At 42.0% G+C, this 25099-nt stretch overlaps 1 protein-coding gene and 1 long non-coding RNA gene across 2 annotated transcripts; one reads left to right on the top strand and one right to left on the bottom strand.

The window, feature by feature from the left end:
• Positions 1–8476: 8476 nt before the first annotated feature.
• Positions 8477–18215, bottom strand: LOC128438019 (uncharacterized). The gene is made up of 2 exons (XR_008338280.1): positions 18121–18215; positions 8477–8747 (listed from the first exon to the last, which is right to left on the bottom strand). It is a non-coding gene; the product is annotated as an uncharacterized LOC128438019 (long non-coding RNA).
• Positions 17309–24423, top strand: LOC128438017 (secretory carrier-associated membrane protein 1). Its single transcript, XM_053420352.1, has 9 exons — positions 17309–17553; positions 18751–18831; positions 19004–19114; positions 19659–19770; positions 20489–20617; positions 21081–21240; positions 21904–22005; positions 22105–22222; positions 22808–24423. Exons 1-9 carry the CDS (start codon positions 17497–17499, stop codon positions 22967–22969), a joined length of 1032 nt encoding a protein of 343 aa, XP_053276327.1. The 5' UTR covers positions 17309–17496; the 3' UTR covers positions 22970–24423.
• The last annotated feature ends 676 nt before the right edge of the window (positions 24424–25099 follow it).

Below are 25099 nucleotides of genomic sequence, written 5' to 3'. Positions count from 1 at the left end.
GAATATCAGGAATCTTCTTCAAAGAAAATGTACAGCAGCATGGCATCAATCTTTTATCACACACACACACACACACACACACACACACACACACACACACACACACACACACACACACACACACACACACACACACACACACACACACACACACACACACACACACACACACACACACACACACAGAGTTAGTGCTTGAATCTCAGCCAGTGGCATTGGGTTGACATTGTGCAGGTCATTAAAGGAAAACTAGTACTAATGTCGAAGGCAAATCTATTTATGCTGATAGTATTCATGGGCAATCTTTCTATAACATTGATCAACACAGTTTGTCTAATAGGAAAATAATAAACAATTACTCCTGCAGACGAGAAAGGGTAATTGATTTTCTTCTGTAAATTACCACCACCATCAGCCCTGCGTACACAGAAAGGTGATCATCTGCATAAAATCAATGGGATATGATCCTATCTGTATGATAATCATGGACTGTAGCCGAGGAGCCTTCATCAGCTCCAGGGAGAGGAAGGGAACGTGCAGGGTGAAACAAAAGAGACGGCAAGTGAGCGGTGAGACTCCGGACAGATGTTAAGACAGCTGTCCTCCTGGTGAATCAAGACTTCTGCATGTCACCGCTGGTGGACACATCTTCACAGTTAAAGCTGCTTAGCTCTAGAATCACATGCAATAGATTGTACATGACATCTATGCTGACGCTGAGTGTGATCATCATTGTGCCCCAATTTCCACTGATTTCTTTCCAGACTGCAGTCGCACTGAAGATGAGGAATATGAAGCTGTGCAGTATGAATAATGTGGGAACTGTGCAAACTCCTAAAATAGCAGAGGCTCTGATTAATCTCTGATGGGTGCTCACACCACCCCCGGTGTTCCCTGCCAGACACTGACTTACTGTGATAGGTAAGCCCACCACCGGACAGCTGTATGTATGACTGGGTGCAGGCCTCCAAATCAATACCACCACCGATATTAATATGACCACATACATCAACAAGGAACGAATGGAATGGATACGACTGACGCTAGTACTGTAGATACTTAAGTCACAATGAGACTAAGACAACAATCTTACATGTGTTGTACTCTTCATAGTCTCAGAAGAATAAATCATCGGGCATGTGTTAAAAATCGTAAAGTGACAGATGCTTATGTTCCTGACAAGCCACTGGTTTGTGGGAATCATAGCCACTGGTTTGTGTGATTCATGACTGCTCTCTGGTGTGAGGCCGACAACAGTGAATTGATACACGCTCATAATTTCCTACCACATATCAACAAACCATGGGTAATGTTGAAAAACAGTGAAAAAAAAGATTCTGTGATCCTTTTTTTGTAATTCGCTTATAAACGAACGAACAAACAACAAAGACAGGAGTGAAAACAGAACAACCTGGGTTGAGGTACAATTACAGCAATTTATACCTTTTAGATTTTTGGTCCAGAAATGTATTGTTTGGGTGCTTTGTGTGAACTCTTCTGAAATCACTGTACAAAGAGTAAAATATCTTTTAATCATTACCGCATTATCTCTCTCAACATAGCCAAGTAGTTCTGGTTACAGGTAAATTCACCCACATCTTTATCACACAGGTTACTAATGTAGCAACACTTTTTCTGAAAGAAATTATACTTAATTTCCTCATATGTAAATGACTGGACAGACTTGGAATCTACTGCTTTTCGGGCACATTTGATTGTCTGTTCCTTCTCCTCCCTTTGTCTTGGGTTGAGCAACTATATATATGCATTATATACTGTTTTACATAGACACCCTGTAAACAACTTCGACCTGTAGTTCTAGCAAAGTTGGCGATTGAAATATATAAAAATCATTGACTGTTATGAGTCTTCTAGCATTTCTGTTGCTGTAGAAGTGCATTTGATTTATAAATTATTAATTTAACAACTAAAAACTAAAAGACACAGTGAACCTGGTTGGTCATCCAGCCTTAACAACAATGCTGAAACAATTTGAAGAAAGTCCGAAACACCAGTAACAATACGGTAAGTGGAACACCGAGCTTTTAGTGAGATAACGTCACCTCCACGTCTCTATGAACCACATTCTGTCTTCTTCCTGTGTGTTTGGAAGCCATACGCACACTCTACCGTATAACATATACTATATAATGAATCTATTTTAAGAGGTGACAGCACTCAAACCCTTTTCATTCTATGTTCACCGGGGGGAAAAATGTGGTGCACAATTTTGTTCAGCCCTAAAACCCAAACAGAGGCCTTTCCAGTAATAAAGGCTTTGGGCTTTAAAAGCTGAGAGAATGAGGAGTTGCAGACAAAAAGCCAGGAGGCTTTTAGTATATTAGCTTCTCAAATCAAATCACCATGAAGGGAAGACAGAACCAGCATTTAACACAGTGAGGAGCCCTGAACACAGATGAATAAAGTGAATGCTCTGTTTGAATCTGTCCTCCTTTCATAGATTTTAATGGCCTATGGTAAAGGGAAGTGCGTTAACACTTGATAACTACATTAGCCTGGGAGTACAAAGAGGGTTTAGCACATTTACCATTTCCATTTCCATTACTGCTATAAATTGCACAGAATGAAATCAAAACCTCCGCCACACTCTGCCCTTAGACTGTTATCAAATTATATAGATTTATTAAAACTACTTAATTTGAGACACTAAGTGCAATTAAGATGCCCAGAAGGATTTGTATTGCTGCTATGCGCAGCCAACATATCACCACACACTGAAGTCAAGTTTGTAGGTTTGAATGTAGTGGCTGTACAGCAGAATTATAGTTGTTGAAGAGGTAGCTTTGTCCAGATTGATGTCCTGGGTCCGTCATGACCGGCTGGAAGGCTGAGATCACTCAATACTAATCAACAGGCTGGACACGAGCTGGTCTTTATCACTTTGTCCCCTTTATATGACTCCCAACCTTGGCTGCGCAACCAGTTGCCTGATTTCTCATTTTGTTGCACTGCGACTGACAGTGAGCGGCACTGATTGAGGGGATCCATTAGGGATCAGCCTGAGGAAAGCCTGTTTGATGGATGAGACCAGCAGTCACCTTCAGAGCTTGCTAACAACACCTGTATCCTCTCTGTCACACACACACACACACACTTTTGCTGACATATAACAATTCACACATATTGCAGCGTGTGTAGACAGTTAAAAAAAAAAATCAGCAAAGTCTTATTAACATTGACGGCCCAGTCCATTATGCAGCCAAAATTGTGAACTAGTTAAAATACACTTTTAAAATGAAGGGGCTGATTTTGAGCAAAATCTCTTTAGTCAAAGCTTGATTTCTATTTTAAAGATACTTAAATTGTTTGATATTGTTATGATTCACAGCATGAAATCTCCTGCACACCCTCTTACTTGCAGTGATATATTTACCTGTGATGTTTCAGTGCTAGACGTTCATCTGGCAAAAGGTTTCTGACAAAGAGAAGCCATCTGTGAGGCTGTTGGCTTCAGATCAATCACATGACCCACACACAGACACAACATCATGGAACTTACATTAAACCTCAAGGAACTATATCAGTCTCCTATGTCATACATGGAGCACACATACTGTGTAGAGAAATCCTCATAAATTTACCACAAATAGCTAATATGACACATTCATCTCATACATTTACACTGCAAGTACACAGCATGTCATAATGAACACAGCTTTACAACACCACCAGTTTTAAGTCATCAAGGCATATATCATATATCATATATCATCCAAAAATAATCCAGATAATCTGCACAAAGCATACTTACAAAAAAACAGTGGGCACAGAGAAAGTCAAGGTGACAGAAAACTGCATTTGAAAGCTCCCAGCTGAAGAAGTGCTGAGTTAAATGTATCCAGAGACAAATAACACATACTGTGGATGGTCATATACACATCCAACAATGACATTTAAATAATACCTAAAAATCTATCAAACAACATCCAAATAAAATGACTATAGCAATCCCATATTTATAATTCGCTAGATCCTGGTTTTTTATTTGGATTGGCACAAAATGACACAGGAACAAATTTAGGTCCCCTCAACATGTCAGATTTTTTGCATCAACACCCACAAATTATTCTCTGTCAAATTAATGGAATCGTGAAAAACCTGATCTCGCAATGATAGAGAAAAAAAATGTATCCTGGATGCACTCCCTTATCCAGATCTGCACCAAACGTTGATGTGTTCTTTCCTGACAAATGTTGCCTCCATGTTTTGTGGTAATCAACCAGTAGTTTTTGCGTAATCCCACTAACTAACGCAACAAACACAGACAAAAGGTAATACTGTAAATCTTAAACCAGCATTCTTGGATGCAAGCTACTTGCAACTTTTCACACAACCATTTTAATGTGATCCACTGCAGGTGTCCTCCATCATGTCTGTTGGTGATGTGGTGAGGGAGTTTCCTTCCAGCACCAGATAGAAACAGGCCAGTGTTGTGTGTGAGGAAACCATTTCTATTTTCATTTTAAAAAGGGGATTTTTGCACAAAGGACATTGAGTCCACAAGCAGTGGACTGATCTTGTGATGGTGGGGAATCCCACCAGGCAGTGAAAGCAACACAGGGCATCAAGGAGTATGGGGAGTGTCACCTGGTAAAATACTGGTACATAGTGTTTTGAGTTGTTCAACATCTTTCATGTTTCCAGGACTAAACTAACACAATGTTCATTTGGTAACAACTCAGTAATTTACAGTACAGTGACTGCAGGTAGATTTACTGTATGTGTGTTTGTGAGTCCACGTGTGTTGATGTGAATCGGTGTCGAGCAGGCTAATTTCACTCAGCAGCATTATCTCATTAGGGCCCATCAGCAGTTGACATTTAAATACAGAGCTGCTAAAAGCCTCTGTGCTTATTTAACATTAACATTATCATCCATCACGTCCTCCAAGGGAGCAGGGCAGGCACGGGCCTCGGTCCTGTTAGCTCCTTTTCTCTCCCCACTCCAAGCTCTTCAAGCCTCGGGGTAATTTTGGTTTCTTAAAATCACCAATTATTGCATTTAAATCCGAATAATGTGGTTAATAGCTCTGGTGTGGGACAAAAAAAAGGGAGCGCACGGTCGTATCACACGTACAGTCGATGAGCGTGGTAGGAAATAAGGAAAGGGAACGCTGTTGTGATTGAAGGTAAGGCAGGAAGGTGAAATGGAAGATGAGAGACGGAGGGAGAGAGGAAGAACGGGAGAGAGGGTGAAAGAGAGGGAGGGAGGTCAGCGGAGCAGCGTTGGAGAGGGAAGGTAGAGCCTGATGGGCACCAAATGAACAAATTATGACGGGCTCCATTTTGCAGGATGGGGTCACCCTCCCCGCTCCGCCCCAACCGCCCCGCTCCTCCACTCCTCCCTCTCTCCTCTTCTCTCTCTCTGACAGTTCAATTTCCCCCGCTCGCCTCCCTGCTCCTGCCTGCTAATTGTGAGTGAAGCCTTATCATTGGGCCCCCCATCCGCCCTCGGCCCGAGGTATCGCGGCGTCTGAGAGAGGAGACCGGAATGTCAAAATGTTATCCGAGACAGCAAACAGCCAGAGAGACGGGGGTCACACACAATAAGGCCGGACGTTCATCTGAATGCACGGTGAACGGGCGAGCCACCGCTCACAGGGTGCACACGGTAAAAGACCAAGAAGGGCTGCAGTTCGATTCTGGACAGAAAAGATGGTCAATGAAATCAGAGTTTTAATCTTACTTTCTTTATCTTCTGTTAATGTGTGAAAGATTTGTTCTCCACATGCTTTATCTCATGTTTAGCCTCTTGTTGATGATCTGATTCACTGGTTCCAGCGTCGGATAACCCGAGAACCAGGTGTCAAACAGAATCATTTGAAAACACCTCCGTAACTCAAGGGGCAATAAAACTGATCCAATGGATTTTGTTCTAAAACATATTGGATTTAGAAACGGAGAAATCAAACTCGCACATACACGGCAGGAGCGAATTCTAACAGCTGGATTGTTTCATGTAAAAATACCAGGTTGGTGGATGTACTGGTTTCTTATTGGGTATAAAAAAACCACACTCCTCTACACCAATCTTGCTGAGATCACTTGACTCTGGCGTGCAAAGTGGAGCGGAGGTATGTTATTTACCGACTGGTGGAGGCCAGGTGTAAATGACACCTGAGGATAAAGCTCATCTCACACCAGCGCTCACCTCACTGTCTCTACTTTGTCATTTGAAATTGAGGCGTTGCCGAGGAGCATTTGCTCACGGTTTCCTTTTTAGCCGCGCTGTTCCTCCTGTTCACACGAGACAGAGACAGATAGACAAACAAGCTCAGAGATATGAGGCAATCTCCACACCGAGGGGGAGCAGCTGGCTGCTGGATAGGTTGGGGTTTAAAGTGCTTTAGTGGTCGCCTGATAAGCCTGATCTAAGGTCAGAATAATCTGAATGCAGGAGGAACTATCATGGGCGACACAGGACAGAATCACTGACCCCAGACGTCCCCCATCACAAGGAGCTAGATGGAGGGTAAGAACAGGATAGAGGGGAGAAGACACAGAGCCAGAAGGGGGGAGAGAGAGAGAGAGGGAGCGCTCATCTATATTCCAACACTGGTAATGAGGGTTAATTCATTGGTTAAGGATTAACAAGGTGCAAGAGTTTGATAGGCAAGCAGTTGCCTTCTCAAATATAAGTTTAAATCACTTCCATTAGCGGTGATGTAATTTCAGCTCCAGAGCCCCGCCTAGTGGGAAAGTAATTACGCCGTGACTTCAGGGACTCTTCTTAAAGTAAAACTCTGAACCTGTGACGCAGAGACTTGAACGAGAGGTGGTCCATTTTCATCATGTCTCCGCTAAAGACAACAACAAGTCATACAACACCTGACATTTTGCAATCAAGTCAGTGTTGAAGTCATTAAACCCCAACACATTTTCATCGAGCCATATTAAATATGTGTGACCATACATATCATAACGGCATCTTCTCTGGGATAATAAAGATAGTGCTTCTATTCTGTGTGATCTACATTTCTATGAGCACATCAGCTTCCCAGGGATAACTCATAAACATCTGTCCCTCAAACAGGCCTTGTTTTCTTTCATCAAGATCCATGAATTGTTCCCTGTGAAATAAGTGAAAACGTTAAAAAAGAAAAAAAGAGCCCCGTCTTGAAATGTCTAAGAAAGAGAAAAGAAATCCTTGATTTCCACAAAAAACTTAACGGGTTATTTCCTGATGCATTCACCATCCTTCCACTGAGTTATGTGGAAACCTGTCCAGTAGTTTGTGTGTAATGCTGCTAAGTATCAACAAGAAAAAGCTGATTAAAACATGAAACTTCCTGGCAGAGTTAAATATGCTATGAACTAAACTTAACTTTAAAAGTATTTAAAAAAAAACTATCTTTTCACAACAACCCCAGCAACGTCAGTTTTTCTGTTACATACAAGGTGGATTTTCAGTCTCAAAAGTCAGGATCATCTCAGAAAGATGAGATGAAAAGAACATAAACAAAAAAAGCTTCAAACAAAAACAAAGCAAATCTATGATATTGAAACCAGTAGAGTTCAGCAGCAGTCGACTTTTCCACCAACTGGCAAATTTAAGAATTTGATCAATACATTCATTCAATAACTGGGCTTGATCTCTGTCTGAGAAATAAGAAGCACCTGACCTCCAAGGCAAGCCCACACTAACTAATGACAGCCTGAACTAAGCTAATATTTCATCATCAGCTGGCTGGTGTTGGAATGATCTTGATGCTATTAGCGGACTAATGGCTAAATACTGTGGCTCTGCTAAACAGGAGGCAGCCACGGACACACTTGGCATCCATTGTCCCGTTTGGCGTGGACATCAATGAGTATGTGAAATAAAGACATGAGAGTGATGGGTACACCGGTGACCCCTACATATATACATTCACATATACAGACACATACATACAGACACACACAAGCACGGACGTGGTGACCCCTACACGGTTGATGAGACGGGAGCTGATATGCGAGTCAGACAGAGCCACATTTGTAAAAAGCGATAGCCAATTACGGCAGCCCGGCTCTGGGATAATAGCCTGCCTGTCAGGGTCTGTGTGCAGTATATGCGAGCGCATGTATGTGTGCGTGTCTGTGCCTGAGCACGTAGTACCCAAGAGTGAATACGGGGTTCCTATTCTCATCTATTTGCTCTATATCTCCATTCCTTAGATATTAATTTCGGAGCAGTGCTGCAGCACGGGGCCCAGGTCGTTAGCGTGATTCATCTGGGCTTCATCCAAAACGGGCATGTAAAAGACAGAAAGTGGAAGCCATGTCCACCACAATGGGAGGCATATTTCTGTAAGGTTTCAGCAGCAGGGAATAATGGGGAGGTTTTTGAATCCATAATTTTCTCCATATCTGCTTTATGTTACAAATGATGTGAAATACTGAGGGAACCGGAATATAAAGGTGGAAGATAAAGACGTATTCTGGAGCATCAGAAAGAAAGAAAGGGAAAGAATAAATTACATTATGGTTTTTATTTATTATCCCTTTCCCTGTATATAATGCAAGGCACTCCAGCAATGCAAAGTCATGTATGATTGTATGTGCCAAGCCAAACAGGCCGCCCTCTGTCATAGAGACATTGGGAATGAGCCGCGGCGGAGATGGAGCGAAGGGGGCAACAACAGGGACACTGGTTTGAAAGCTCAAACATCAGCGCCTGTCCTGTACTTTCCACAGACACATGATCTCCTCAAGGACTCGGCCCCGTCAGCCACAGTGGCCAGCCACCTGAAACAGAGGAATGATAGACTATCAGAGGAAGGGAAACTGTTCAAGGGAGTTGTGTGGATTTAGTGGTCTAGTGCTGACACATGGCTTTGAGCATGGTAGAAAAGCACTTTAACTCTTCAGTGCTTTCATTGCGTGTACACACCCCATAAAACACTGGTAGCACAGCTCGTACATACAGTAACGCACACATGATGCATACGTAAGGCTCCGTCAGAAGCAGTTGGGTTAAACGGAGAAACTAAAATCTTCTCCAATTTTTACCTCAGCCAGGGAGGTTGTGTTTTCACCTGTCTGCTTGATGATTTGTTAGTGAGATTACACAAACACCACAGAGAGAATTTCAAGGAAACTTGGTAGAAGGCTACTGCATGGGTCAAAGAGGAACTCATTACATTTTGATGCGGATCCAAACAAGCTGGCGAACACAGGAATTTTCTTTCAGGTTTTCTTGCATTAAAACATTTAAATCGCAGTTTTGCCAGAGAATAATTCATGGATCTAAATTCAGCCGTATTTAGGTCACTGATATCTATGAGTGTATGAGATTTGATACAGCTTGAATGAATATAAAGGTACCTGTATTGAATGTCATTCAGTGGCTGATCAAGGGGCCCTTATTCGCAGAGAGGGGCCAATTATATGCCAAACATCCATGCATAATCCCTGATTCAGTAAAATGCACTTTTAAATGACACATTATTGAATATATTTTGAAAGGTGTTCCGTGTTCGAGCCCAATGTAGTTCACAAACACTTGATTTTTTGGAAAAGTCTCATCTTGTAAGAATCCCTGATGTGGATTTGACTTAACAGAAGAAACTCAATGTTAAGATTATGGAAACATCCTCGGAACGATTACAAAACTGTTGGAAATGTGCAGAGTTCAGACTAAGGGCAGTAAAGCTCAGTCACTTGAGTAGATTTTAACGTCTGCAGAAAGGTTCAAGCATTCATTAATCCCCATGTGATGAGGCTATAAAGGACAAGTTTTATCCTTTTACAAGTGTCTTTTTTCCTCTGCGAGCAGCAACCTGATTCTGCCTAGTTATCTGTATTCGTCACATTTCAGCCGTCAACGAATTGCCAATGGGTTGGACACACACAGACTAAGATTCATGTTGCACCCAGCAAGGCCCCTGTATTCATAAATGCATCGTCCCTGCAGTTGCCATCTGATAATTTCCATAACAATCAAATCACAGAGAAAGTAGAAAAAAACAAAATAACTTTAACGCACCATGGCAAAAATGCTATGGCACTGTTTTTTATAGCATTATCTGATTGAATCTAAAGCAGTTCTCCATAAAAAATTGATTAACTGAAAATAAATAATTTTTCAAGGGCTGGCAGCGTACAATTGCATATGAATTTTAAATCCATTCTGAAGCTGTAAATATTCTTTGTGCTTGTTTATATTTATTTGTACTGTGACACCGTGGTGACGATATGGGGGTTTATAAAAGTTTTGACAGTATTTTTCATCAGCGAGCTTCTACTCGTTTATTTTTATACATAATTCATATGTACTTAAAGAAATCCCAGATTGGGGCTTTAATGCAGAAAACAAACAGTGAAGTTATAGCGTATCCTATGCGATATTCCCCTCTCTACTATTCATCTCCATAATAGAGATGCAAGCTCCGTAATGCTCACTGGGAGCCAAGCATGAGATTGAGGATTTCTCACACACCATGCATTATTCATATTCCAGAGCAACAGAGTGTGTAAGATGAGAATTACACAGCATGAAGAGAACAGGGGAGAGGGGATTGAGGGGAGAGGAGAGGGGAGAGACGAGGGAGGAAAGGGGGGAACAAAGGTGAGAGACGGTGTGGAAGAGAAAGAGATAAAGGAGGAGAAAAGAGAGCAAGACAGTGGACACTGTCAGATCTCCATTTCCCATCCCTTTCAGGTTAACCCCGGGATTGTTTTTGGAGTTTGTGAAAAGCGGGGCGCAGGAAATGAATATGGAAGCGGGAGCCCTGATAGCTTGACCAGATTGGCTCACAATTTGCATTTGTTAAATGTGCGTCTTGTGAGTTGGGTTTGTATTCCGAGCACAGACTGAATAGTGAGCAGGACATTTCAGGGTTCTGTTACGATTCGTGTCGAGGCTTCGTTCTTCATAATGAAAAACAGTGGGAAGTGAGTCAGGGTTGGAATTGATTTGTTTAACAATGGAAATGAAACAAAGTAGGAGGCATGGACCAAAATAGAAGGCGTGCTATCTTAAATGAAAACTGGGGACCAAGAAATTGCGAGAATGTGGCTGATGCAATTTGACAAATGACTTGTACAGAATGATATAGAGCATTTTTCATCAGAATAATTGGTAGATGGATAAAAAAAAATGATTTTGTGTCCATTACGATGCAAAAATATTCCGGCGCCAACGTACAGTACGAGGCCGGCCGATAGAATCTTGGTTCACTTCATTTAGAGCTTGAAAAGTTCTTGAAAAAGAATTGATCAATGTAGAAGCGACCAAATCTAATGGTAATTATTAAACAAAACAAAGATATGGAATATAAACTCATGGCAATAACAGTGTTTTTATTCCTCTGACGATTCCATTTACTTGTTCTTAGGGCCTTTCTCAGCAGAAGACTAATGGAATTAGTTTGTGAAGTTAATTGAATATATTTTTATATAATAAAAATATTATTAAATACACATGCAACCATGTGTGTGTGTGCGAGGGTGTGTGTATGGGCATGTGTTGTCAGACGCAGCCTTAATGGCAAGAAAGTGATGGTTACTGGCTTTTTAACTTCCCAGTGATGAAAAGCCAGTATTAATTTAGGCTACAGATTTCATTTGTTCCGAACAGGAAAAACAATATAAATCACTTTTAGAGTGATTAGAGAGAGGGTTGGATTAATCCAGGCCTGATTAGGGCATTATGCTGGCTTGTTATGGACACACAGGGTGACTGACGGTAATTACTGTCTGTAATAGGAGAGCACACACTCAGTCAAGGCATGAGCCACGGCGCGCTGTGTGTGGATTTATGTGTGCGCAGGTATCTACTGTTATGTGTGAGGACGGTTTGATGGAAACTGGGTTTGATAATGTTTGCTTTTCACCAATTACACGTTGAAATATGTGGACTGCGCGCAATCAGGAGGACGAGCAGGGACGCAGCCTTGTGTGAGAGACCGACGCGGGCATTGAGAGCAGCGTGCCGGGGGAGAGGTGAAAGAGTCATGGCTTTGTTTATGATTATTGATATCCTTAGACAAACATATTCGGCCGGGTAATAAAAACAGATGGCAGCAGGTACGGCAAGTATTACCCTGTGGAAAATTAGAGGGGTGCTAAATCAGCAAATCGAACCTCAATGTGCACATCACACAAACACACACACACACACACACCTATAAGTCTGATCCATACACACACAATACAGGCCGCACCACTGTCTCCTGCTAAATGGAAGGATATTCTGATTGATCTCAATTTCACATCATTTCAATTCAAAGACAAGTTAAATGCAACTTGGAGGGTAACCAGTTTTATTCCTTACAAGCTGCATTAATGCCACGGTTGTCTTGGCAGCATTAGAAAGCATCGAGCACATTCAGCAAAGGCTCCGCGTGTCCGCATTGTCTTTATTATGTGGAGTTTCCTGCAGGTGCAAAGCTAAATATCTTTTACAGTTCGGGAGCGGACATAAGGCAGTCAATGAGATGTGTCCCATTAAAAGCATGGAAAATAAGTAGGCATATTTAGCACAACGCTGCCCATCGCTCCTCCAACTGCACTCCCATCCTCCATGCTCCTTTTCCTTCTCTTCCCCCTCACGTCCCTCTGGCTTTCTTTATGGCAGCAATTGTTCCCTTTCAACACATCATTGGTTGAAGGAGAACTTTAACACGCCGTTGACTCAGCAAGCGCCCCCCCCTACCACCCCCCTCCCCTCACTCCCATCGGTCCCTTTGGGCTGTAAAACAACAGTCTGGAAGCTTATTTTATGAGTGCACGCCTCTGCTCTTTGCATCTTTATGTCAAACATTTGGAACAAATGGCATCCATTGGCTGGAACAACACAGATAAATCTAGTCAATTCACAAGCAAGGGGAAAAGCTGCAGGCCACTGAGAAAGTGGCCCACTTGATGGCTGACAGGAGGAGTGCTTGCATTATTCAATTAATACCTGAAAGGGGGACATTTTATGCAGCATTTACTAAAGCATCCACCAGTCAATGTGCGCTTGGGCCACACAAATACATAAACACACATACACACTCCCACACAAACACAGGGGCTTGTGTTTGCATCCTGGGAAAAGACTGGACTCCCCTTCCATTTTGCCAAATCAAATATACAGTGAGAGCAAGCTAAAAGGCACTTTCAATCAGCCGCTCTGGGTCTGTCTGTCAATCTGGGAACAACAACAATCTAGCCTACTTGGAGTGGTCTAGTCAACATCCATTCCACAATAAATTCAATCAGTGATGCTTTGTGTGTGTGTGTGTGTGTGTGTTTGCGCGAGTTGTGTGCACGTCTGAGTGCACGTGTCCGTGAGAGAGGCAGAGCGAAAGACGTAGACTCTTTGTGACAGCTTTGTTTTAAAACAACAAAAGATTTTAAAAGTGGCACCTGAATGTTTGGAGGATGTTGAATATTCACGGAAAAAATCACATTCACACACACATGCTAGTCCAGATATAAAGAAAATGCTAAAGTGAATACATTTTTACTTGGAGCACAACCTGAGTCTTCTTTCAAAGTGATAATAGGAATCTCTACTTCACCAAATAATCTTGGAGCCAAGTAGCAGAGTTAACAGGCCTGAGCTAATGACATCGATGTGGAGGGATGTTCACTGGAGTGATTGTCTGACTGTTTGAGACCCGAAGGCAGCGCGAGCAGCATCATCATCATGGTCCCGCACTCTCATTATTTGGCCACAAATGGAAATGCAAATCGCTCGCTTTGCTGCGGACGCTTCAAATTTATTAAACTAAAAGGTTTAATTTCCATTTTTCTCTGCATCAGCTTTATTTATAAATGTCGTGCCCTATGAAGACCCTGTTATTTTCTCCCTCTCCTGCAGGCTCTTAACAAATCTGCTCATTAATATGGAAATGGAGAATCAATCGCTTTTCCGGCGACTGAGGGCTGTTTCCCCCCGCGGTGTGTAATGTGCTCTGACTGGTCATCAGCACAAACAAATTCACATGCATAAACACACCGCCCATAGAAAGCCATAATATTCCTACTTACCTATATACAGTATCTATTTATATCTCCATCAGCACATTAACATAAAAATAATGTGTGCTGCTTTGTATTTCACTATGCGCTGGTAATGCTGGTCGTAATATTGCCAGAATGGCACCAGATGTTGCAGCATTAATAACCCATAATATCAAGTCCTGCTTATCCAACCTTTCAGAGCCCTAAAATAACACTCATAGACCTTAATGAGATCTAATTATGCACAAGGTTCTTATTCAGGGCAATATGATAATTGCATCTGCAGCTTTTAACACTTGGTTGTCATGTTGGCCAGTAAATTGCTTCTCTGCTCCCTCTCCTTCTGTCTGTCCGTCTGTCTGTCTTTCTGCCCCGCTCTCTCGTTCTCTATCCACTCTCCGTCTCTCTTTTCCGTCTTTCTATACAGTCAACAGCGGGAAGTGAACTATCACACCTATCCACTCTTGTCTGCAACCTAATGAACATTACTAAATGGCCATGACCAGCTGGTTAAGAGACTAATGCAGCAGCTATTAGCCAAAGCGGTTGTTTCCACACAGAGTCAACTGAGGGAAGCAGCAGTGAAGAGTCAGGAGAGAGCGGACAAGGGCAGACAGGTCCTCGCTTTCACACCATTAACACACACATACACACATATATACAGTACATACATACACGCACACACAAACTGCACAGCCTGGAACAGCATGTTTATCTTTCACATTCTGCAGCAAACAAACCATGTGACGTATTCTTAACCCACAGTGCATTAGGGCTTATTAGGGCCTCAAGGTGTGTGAGTGTCTTATTAGGAAAATTCAGTTTCACTCAAGGTCTCAGCACTGCGGTTGCAGACCACTGGCCATTGATTATTCATAGAGTCTGTGATTGGGTCCATTAATACAAGATTAGGGAGGGAACCGATGCTCTTTTTGTGCATGTGTGTATGCGTGTGTGATGGAGAATGTTTATATGGAGAGGAGTGAGTTGAATTGCAATGAATTCACGGTTTGGTTTTGCTCATCAATGTGGCACAGTATATAGGTACAGTATATAAAGCAAAATGCATAAAGTATCTGTGTGTGAGGAGGCAGATTTACTTATGAGCAGAGGCAGAAGAGTTCAGGTTAATAGTATCAGGTGTTAGGCTACGACAAAACCAAAGCAGCCCAGTGCCTTTGTTTAAATATGAGCAAAAGGATTGGAACAATAAAAGAGAATATCTTAAGCGCCATCATTTGGCACATACTGTAAGATTTCCACCTAATAGCATTTGTTCTTCAATTGAAACTTAATCTGGGTAAATGGTGCTTAAATGTTTAAATCACATTTACAGGCTGTCAACTGATGTGATGTTCTTCACATGGTCACCCTTCGTTTGAATGAAAATAAATTGACGGCAAATGAGAAAGGATTCTGCAAAACGGGTTGAGGAGACCTATTGGACCGTAGCTCCCCCAAGTGGCCACTTTTGGTAACTAAGAGACGCTTTAAGTGGGAATGTGGAAAAGCACACTCACCAAACGAGCTCTGATACTTCTCATAAGTGAGATGATTTACAGTAAATTGTCTTGGATTTCCGCTGAGAAAGAGGTCACTGTTTAGTTTAGTTTATTTGAGGTTCCCCATTAGAAGCACATGGGTATACCTCTAGTCTTCAAGGGGTCCTGGACATAAAAATACAATACAGACACGAAATTAAGAATAGGCAATCAGGGGTTTGCCTCTCCAGCTCTATTTTCACAGGCATTAACAATCATCGTTAACGTAATCATAATTATGACAAAGAGGAGATTGCTGTGGTATTTTTCCGACAAGAGCTCAAATGCTGTGTGGTATACATTCAGAAAAGAACTGGAAAAAATTCAGAACAGGAGTTTTTTTTATTTTAATTGTGTTTCTGGGTGATAAAATATAATTTTATAGAAATAAATAGTATCCACATGCTGACAGGAAATTGCATATTAATTTTTTTTTAAATAACCAGGTTTACAAGCCTGGAATACAAACACTGGGAGTTTATTTTTGGTTGATTTGCATAACAGCATTTCACAATTTGTAACAGTAAAAGTAGAATATTAAACTCAAACAGAAAAGACGAGACCAGGCAGTAGTGTGTTGCGTCTCTGGCTGAATAATGAAGCTGCCATGTACTGTTGTGTGCACTGTATTGATGGAAATAGAGAGGCAAGATTTCTACATAAACACAGAAGTAGGAGGAATCTGAAGGACAACAAAATGACAAGAATACACAAGTAAATGTGAAGATAAAATAAAGAATAAACATAGAATTACAGAATTCCTCCTTGTGATAAAACCATTTGTTTCATGTTTTAAATTAATACTTTATGTATTGATTTCTACTTATATCATTTATTGTCCTTTAAAGCCCCCCAACATAAATAAGATTTACATGATTGGCTAATTGCTATCACTGGAATGTTATCAGTGTATTGATGATTGAATGATATAAATAAATAAATGGTAGAAATGTAGAAATACAAAAAAATATATGATTAGAGAAATAAAAAAACCAATGCAGAAAATTAAGAAAGCGAAAATGTGATTATTTCTCAAATTCATCGAGGCACAGACTTTTATTCATGCTTTTGTCTACAGCCATCTTGATTACTGTTACTCATTATTTGCAGGACCTGCCCCATAAATCCATCGACTGTCCCTGACTTGCTCAGAATGTGGCAGCCAGAGCTCAAAAGTATGAACACAATATCCCAAATCTGACCTTATTGAGCTGGCTACGTGTCACGCTCAGAATGGATTAACATTTTAATGCTAGTTTTTAAATATCTTAGCGGCATTACCCCCTCTTAAATCACTGACCTTCTAATCCTGTAGATACCTGCTCCTAATCTCAGATCTGCAGTTCATCTGTTGCTCTTGGTTCCCAGGGTGAGGAGGTGACACTGGTGGAGCGCCATCTGTAAGGGCTCCAGGACTATGGAATAACCCACATTTTTATCTAGATTTCTTATGTCTTTGTGTATGTAATCTTTCCGTTTCTGTGTTTGAGAAGCACTTTCTAACCTTCTTTTTGAAAAGTCCCGTTATATTATTATAGAATAACCTTTTTGACCATCAAACTATGTCTGTTTTGTGTGTATTTGTTTATTTGTTTGTGCTTATGTTATTGTTGTCCTCCATAAGAGATGGAAACTTGACCCCCCCAGCCTCCTATTATCTGAACCTATGCTGAGTGATTATTTCTAATCATCACATGTTCTCTGTTATCGATGAATTACAGGTAATAACATCATCCGTGGTCGTGTACCTGTGGTGACGTCATGCTGTCCGCGGTGCTGAAGCGGTGACGTCACGGGCGCCGCTCGTCACGCATCCTCTCCTCTTCTGCCATTTTTGTCCCCGCTACTGGCTAACTTGCTAACCGAGGGGGTCTCCATCAGCCGGAGGCGGGGGAAGACTGCGAGGCAGCAGAGAGAGGCAGTCACCGTACAGACCCGAACCTTCCCCGCAGAACCGGGGGGCCTCTTCCGCTCAGTGAACTGCTTCCAGAGAGGCGACAGCCATGTCCGATTTTGACAGCAACCCGTTCGCGGACCCGGACTTCAGCAACCCCTTCCAGGTAGCTAGCCTAGCCTAGCTTACCGGCTTGGAAACCCATTGAGGCCGGTTAGCATCCCGGCTAACTGTCTTGGCTAGTAGCTCGATAGCTAGCTAGCGGCTTGGTAAACACTCTCCACGTTATGTGTCTCGTTACTCACACACTATGACTGTCGGGGTCGTGACGGAAGCTACGACTGACTCCCTAACACACGGGGGGCGCTTTGTTTCTCACGTTGTGTTAACGCATATTGACCTAAAGACACCTGTTGTTAGCTAGCTAGCTGCTAGCATCAGACAGGTACATTGTGTGTTTGTACATGTCGCTGGGACGCAGGAGGTTTACACGTCTCATTGTTGAAGAGGTGTTGCAGCATTGGTTTGGTTTCCTTCGCGGGGATTCGTCCCACTGTGCTGGGACACGTAGCACAGCACACTGAAGCCTCCCTGCTCATCGTAGCTTAGCCATTCCCTTCCACGTTCACAGCTGGGTTGGCTAAGATCATGTCTGTTTGTGCCACTGCATTCGGTCCCTGTGTTCCACACGATGCACACAGGTGTGTGTGTTCTCCTTTGTGAGCTGTCTTACCGTCCACCTCTTGCTGCCATCACAGTGGCAGACATCAGCACAACTGTTCACAGGTGAATCAGCTGTTGAGTTCCTCCCCCTCAATTTAAAGGGTGTGCTCAAAGGTGGGTGGGGTTAAAATGCAAGAGGTTGGGTTATTCATGTCACGTGGTTGCTCGCCTCCAGCTCAAAACAGTATAAACAGTATAACACACACACACACACATCCAGAAAAAAATCTATCTTTTCATAAGTTTGTGCTGGAACAATAGAACATCACAAAGCTTCCCTTAAAGGATTTACGAGCCAGTGATGTTTTGAGCACAAGGCTGTTCCTCAGATTTCCTCACACTTCCGGCCCAAGTAGTTAGAATCAGATTCTTCTGGTCAAAGTCAAGACCACTTCCAATAGAATATAGTAAATATATAAGTATAAGTATATTGTAATGCATTGCATGCTCGCCCTGCTCCCTGTTCACACTGTTAACAAATCAATGATAACTGATCAGAACTTGACCCAGTGATTGTGGATAGCTGTGGTTCTTCGTATAAGCTATTGGTCAGGAAAAAAAACAATCAGCTAAAAAAATAAGCTTTTGATTTGGTAGTTGTAGCCTTCTTGACCTCCCTGAACCCTTCTCTGTCCTGTAGGATCCCTCTGTGACACAAGTGACCCGGTCTGCCCCTCCTGGTGGTCTGGAGGAATATAACCCCTTCACAGACGGCAGAACGGTCAGCTTGCATGTGTTTGTGTGCTTCTGAGACAATTACCTCATTTTTCTTTTTCCACAACCCTCTTTCTCTCTTCCTCCACCTCTCAGTCACAGAGGATTTACAGTTTTTATTCAGTGTCTGTCTTTTGATTGGGTAAATATTAAGATATCAGGTCTTTGCTGGTTTACAGGCAGCCCCTGGAAATGCCCCCAAATCAACTCCTGCCCCAGCCCAGAACACACAACCTGCCATCATGAAGCCCACAGAAGAGCCACCAGCTTATTCACAGCAACAGACTCAGGTACTACACACAGAACATGCTCATATATATATGCAAATTAATCTGTTTTACTTTTAAATGTTACTGGTCCAGTCTAGTTTAACTTCACATGCTCTCAGCATTTTGATTCACTACATTGTAACACTATACAGACTCTGTCTTTGCGTCTGGTTCACCTTTCTTCCACCTTTCCTTTATATAATCATCTGTTCTCTGATGGCCCAGCCAAGGCGTAATGAGGTACTGTCTGTCATCTGGTGTCTCCTGCACCCCTTCATGTCCCCGTCTTGAATAGTGCGAATCCATTTGAAGCCTTTTCCCCACCTGTAGCTTTCCCTTTGCAGTAGAATTTTAGAGCCAGTTCCTTACTAACTGAAGAAGACAAGTGAGTTGACAGCAGGAGCTGATTGCGTTTCCAACCCTAACCCCCTCTTTTCCTTCTCAAACTAACACGCCCAAGCTTACCTGAGTGGAAAATATCTTTCATTACTCACCTTATTGGATATCATAACTCCTGTCAGATGCTGCGCAGTGAATTTCAAGTGCCTTTCTGTGTCTTTGTTAGGACCAAGCACGTGTTCAGGCTGAGTTGTTGAGAAGGCAGGAGGAGTTAGAGAAGAAAGCAGCGGAGCTTGATCGTCGCGAGAAAGAGTTGCAGTCTCACGGAGCCGCGGGAGGTCAGTCAGTCAGACCTTCAATCAGCCACTTCATTCACCCACTCACCTCACATTAACCTTCTGAGAATGAGTGGTCATTACAGATTAATCCGAGACCAATGACCGTGTGGACAAGTCTCAAGAAGTACATGTGTGACACAGTATTCAGTTTGTGATGTAAGTGAAATAAGTGTTGATATTTTGCAGATACACAGTATGTGGACTGGGGTCCTTATCTCTCATTTTATTATGTGGGTTAAGTAAACTTAAACATGTTAGTATCCAGCAGGGAAAGTGGTACGATGAGGTCTGATAACGTGTGATACAGTGTTTAAAATATAGTTGAACTTTATGCCTTGTGGCCTTATGTCAGGAATAATCTAAAAACAGGGAAAAAACAATCAGGAAAGGAATGCTATCATCGGTTTTAAGACAAATTTAGAGTAGGTTGTTTTCCATTCAAAGTTCCTAATTAGTGTCATCCAAATATCCGAGGCATTTCCATTTCTATCCAGGTTATTTGCAATAAAATAAAAAGTCCTATTTTTCTGTTCACTCACACCTGACCACCTTTTCTTTTTATGATTTTACTAAACGCAAGAATGTTTCATTCAATTGTTTCAACACTTGCACACACACTTCATATTAGTATGCGTCATACTATATTAACCAAGATGTTAACTTCTGACACTATTACTCAAAACACATCATCCAAACACTGTTTCCTTTCTCTTCACAGGGCGTAAGAACAACTGGCCTCCACTGCCAGAGAAGTTCCCCGTCGGCCCATGTTTCTACCATGATATTGCTGTGGACATTCCTGTAGAGTTCCAGAAGACAGTCAAGATCATGTACAACCTTTGGATCTGTAAGTGGATCATTATGGAGACTCCTTCTCCTCACTCTCAGGTTGCTTCTCAAACTGAAGTACAAGACGTCGGTGTAGAAGCACTTCATCTGAGGGAGCAGAGAAAATTTGCAGAAAAGCAGGAGCTACTTGAGTAAAAGAGGTTGAATCTGAATGGGAAATGAAGAAATAACACTCTCAGAATGAAAGACCACAACTATGAATAAAGACAGGAAAGAAGCTCTCTATATCATCTGTCACATCCATAAATGAACAGTTTTACCCAGTGAATATAATCATTACACACATCTGAACATTGGTTGGCAACTTAAACTCATGTATTGCAAGTGTATTACCATGAAACACATTTGTCTGCTCTTTTATCAAATGATGAGAAGAAAAACTGATTTGTGTTCATTTCTATAACTATAATTCACTTTAATCTTTTACTCTAATGACACTAAAGATGTTCATGTTGTTCCAGTCCATGCAGGCACGCTCTTTGTGAACATGTTCGGCTGCCTGGCCTGGTTCTGTGTGGATGCTTCCCGTGGTATCGATTTTGGCCTGGCGATGCTCTGGTTCCTGCTGTTCACCCCCTGTTCTTTCGTCTGCTGGTACAGACCGCTCTACGGGGCTTTCAGGTAAGCAGCTGGACAGTTACACTGCCTTGTGCAACAGTGGAAAGAAACACACACACACACACGACTCTGTAGAAAAACATGTGCCTGGCATCACCAAACACAAACAGGTCTGGATCCCTGCAGTTCCTTTCTGTTTTACATGGGTTTGTCATATCAACAAATGCAGCGTATTCAGTGGTTCTTTTCTTCTTTTACAGTAAATCGACTGTCTAGTTTGTTATTTAAGATAACTTCACGATAGCAGATCCATTTTAGTTAAATGGTTGTGATTGGTCCTAACAGTTTCAGGACTGATGGAATTAGTCTGAACAGAAGAGGGGGCCAGACCCATAAGAAACATGAGTGAACATAAGCTCACTGGTTGGTCAGGATTTCAGGCTTGCTCGTCTAGGTATGAAGTTAGTAAAGAAGAGTTGGCAGTTGTCTTTAAAAAGGCAGTTAGTCCTTGACCTAGTAAAAGTCATTATCCTCCTCTCAATCTCTCACTCCACACCAACCAACACCAGATAATTAGTTTCTGTACGGGAAGATAGTGTAATGTAAAGTCATGGATAAAGACTTTCACAGCTGAGGAAAGTAGAGGGGAACTGATGTTTATTAGTACCACAGTCGAAGAAATGTCTTATTGTCTCTCACTAATCTTGTTTTCTATCTCCACCACAGGAGTGACAGCTCGTTCCGCTTCTTTGTCTTCTTCTTCGTCTACATCTGTCAGTTTGGAGTTCACGTCCTGCAAACTATCGGCATCACCGGCTGGGGAACATGGTCAGTATTTGGTCGGGGGCTTTTCCTCCTTCTGTATTTCTGTTGAGTGTGTGGTGAAGTTACTTTACATTTGTTTTGTTATGTTATTTTTTCTTCCAGTGGCTGGATTACAGCTTTAACTGGTCTGAACGCCAGCATCCCAGTGGGCATCATCATGTTGCTGATCGCAGCTCTGTTCACTGCACTGTCCGTGGGCTCGCTCATCATGTTTAAAAAGGTAACAGGATCACAGATCACTCCAACGTCACAGCAGACCTGGTTAATTCACTCAATCACAAATGTGAGAAACTGAAAGGCAGAGGTAAAAATGATGAAAGTGTTTTATGAGACAACGCTGATAGCGATAAAGGATTTCCAATACCCATATATCAGCCAACATATGTGTATTCTTTTTTAAATTAGCATTTTTTCACTCTGATTTGGATATCAAACCCTTGTCACAATTGAGGCTTGATATTTTAAAGTTTAATCATAAACTCCATTATAAGTAGCTGTAAATGAAAAGAATACAATCAAATATATAGACCTTACATGAAGAAAATAGAATAAAAAATTGTAAAATATATCTTTTCTGCATTGGTTATTGGTTTTCCATTGTAAACACAAATATCGATATATCTATGAAAGGCTCTTATCAACCAATTTTGTCGGGCAGCTAGTACATTCTTTTCTTTTAATGATGCATATTATTTGTATGCCATCAATAACTATTTACAATACATTGTCTGAACATTTTAAAGTCAGAGTTTGTTCTCTGACCAATGTGCTTGATTCCAGTTAATTTCTCCTCCACTCTTTCCAGGTGCACGCTCTCTATCGGACCACCGGGGCCAGTTTTGAGAAGGCTCAGCAGGAGTTTGCGACTGGAGTCATGACCAACAAGACGGTTCAGACGGCAGCCGCCAATGCTGCCGCTAACGCTGCAACCAACGCCGCTCGTGGGGCCTTTAAACCTCATCCATAAACTGACACACACACACACACACACACACACACACACACACATGCTTACACACAGTGACAAGGTGGAGATGCACAGCTCTGGCCCTTCTGGTTCTCAGATCAAATTGATTTTTAATTTATGAATGTTGCAATGCTACTGTTGCCCTGCACACGTTGCTAAAGAAAAGTGTAACGTAAATAACAGACAAGTGTCCAGAGCTGTTCATCCTCCTCAGTGAAAAGTCCTCTACATCGGCCCGGTCTGCTTTTCAGGCTGCTCACATCCCTTTGAAATATCCTCGTACTGACTCGAGGTGTGTTCTGAGTGTGTGGGATTCCATCTCACTCTCTCATCTCACTCTCTCATCTCACTCCTCTTCCTGCTCCTCTGTCCTCCTCTGTCTGCTGATGATAGTGCATCCAGACATGACAGTTCCAGCATTCCTTATTTTTGTCATGGTGACGACGTCTAAACAGCTTCCTGTCTGGTTATTGATTAATACAGCAGAGAGTCATGAAAAGTGATAATCGGCTCATGGTGTTTTGCACATTATACAGTGTTTCTTGGTCAGATACTGAAAGTTCAGTATATGTTGGTTTGGCTGCAGCTGCGTGTGAATGTTTACTTCACTTGAAAGGAGAAAATTGGGGCTTTTCATGATCACTCCGGTGCTTGAACATGAAGGTATGAAATTTGAATTTTACCTTGTTCTGTATCAGTGCTTCATCCCTCAGACAGTACCATTCTCGTTATGGTAGAACCTAAATCTTATAAATAGGAGTCTGACAGCATGGAAACGACGTGCATGTCAAGCACCTTGAAGGTAGAAGTCGCTCCCTCCGCTATTGGCTGGATCAGGGGAACGTCTACTTGTGTTTTTTACCCATCAGTTCCTGTGAGAAGCGAGCTGCAGAGTTATGTCCCAGTGGCTGTTTGACTGATTGACGACGTTGGGATCTATTAGTGGAGACGCACTGAACACCAAGGTCAGTGGAGGTCACCAGTTCTCACCACAAACCTTCAGTCCGGTGCTCTCGTGTATTAAAAGGGGGGAGAACGCCTGAGGAATATTTGCGTTTCCTTTTACGTGTGCGTGGCATTAATCGTGTGGCCCCCCCCCCCCAGTTGTTTCTCCAGACCTTCACACTAACGGCGCTATGAGTCTGGAGAGCTGCTCGGGTCGTGTACTCCTGTTGAAAAGGACGCACAATAACATTCATAGTGATAACTGAGAGAAGGGACCTGGCTTGTCCCACTGAACACGGCCTGGACAGTGATGAAGCTATTCTCTTCCTTTTCCTGAGATTATCCTAAATACACAAACCAGTAAAAACACTGATACTGCTGATATGTACACTAACAGTCTGTTTGCATTTCTACAGACAAAGCCAGTCTGCTGATTTTCCCATCAGTACTGGCCTCAGAAGTTTCTCAGCCATTAAGAACATTAAGGAAAGAGAGAACTGGACGTGACACAGTGATATCACTAAGATATGTTAATTTATATACAATAATAACAGTGTTATTCAGCACTAAGTTGTAGAGACGACTCATTGAAGTGAAGTATGGTTGCGGGTTACACACGTGTATCTCTCATCGTTGTGGTGAGTGTGAGACGTACATGACTGATGACCGGTGACTGGTGCTGCTGTTACCACATTGCAAATGTGCAGCTTAAGATCAATAACTGGTCGTGACAAAGCAAGAAAACGTCTTGGCAGCATTTTGTGTTCGAAATATCTTTGTTTTAAACTCATTGCACATTTCTTGTTTCGCATTACAGACAAAACATGTTCTTATTTATGGTGTAATTTAAGTTGTTCGCATTTCAGTCGTGTTTGGTTAGATTTTACATAATGTATTATGTTTGTGTGTGTTTTTTTTTTGTATCACCGTAATATAAGCTAGATAGTGTTTAACAACCTTGCAACTTTATCCTGAAGGAGTTGTGCTCGTGTGGATGAGGATGTGTGTATGACTGGTTTGACAGAAAGAAGAAATCTCCCTCAAGTGTTATCGTAATTCCTGAAAAGCTGTGAGAGATCCACCAAATGTCCATTTAGATTTGTTTTTAAATCTCTGTTTGTGACGTGTTCCCTTGCAATGTTTTACTTTTGAGGTATTAACACAACTTATCTTTGATACACACAT

The sequence above is a fragment of the Pleuronectes platessa genome, chromosome 4, assembly GCF_947347685.1.
Source record: "Pleuronectes platessa chromosome 4, fPlePla1.1, whole genome shotgun sequence".
In the NCBI taxonomy this organism is placed as follows: domain Eukaryota; kingdom Metazoa; phylum Chordata; class Actinopteri; order Pleuronectiformes; family Pleuronectidae; genus Pleuronectes; species Pleuronectes platessa.
The sequence above is the reverse complement of the archived record's forward strand: the minus strand, read 5'-3'. Positions and strand labels throughout refer to the sequence as shown.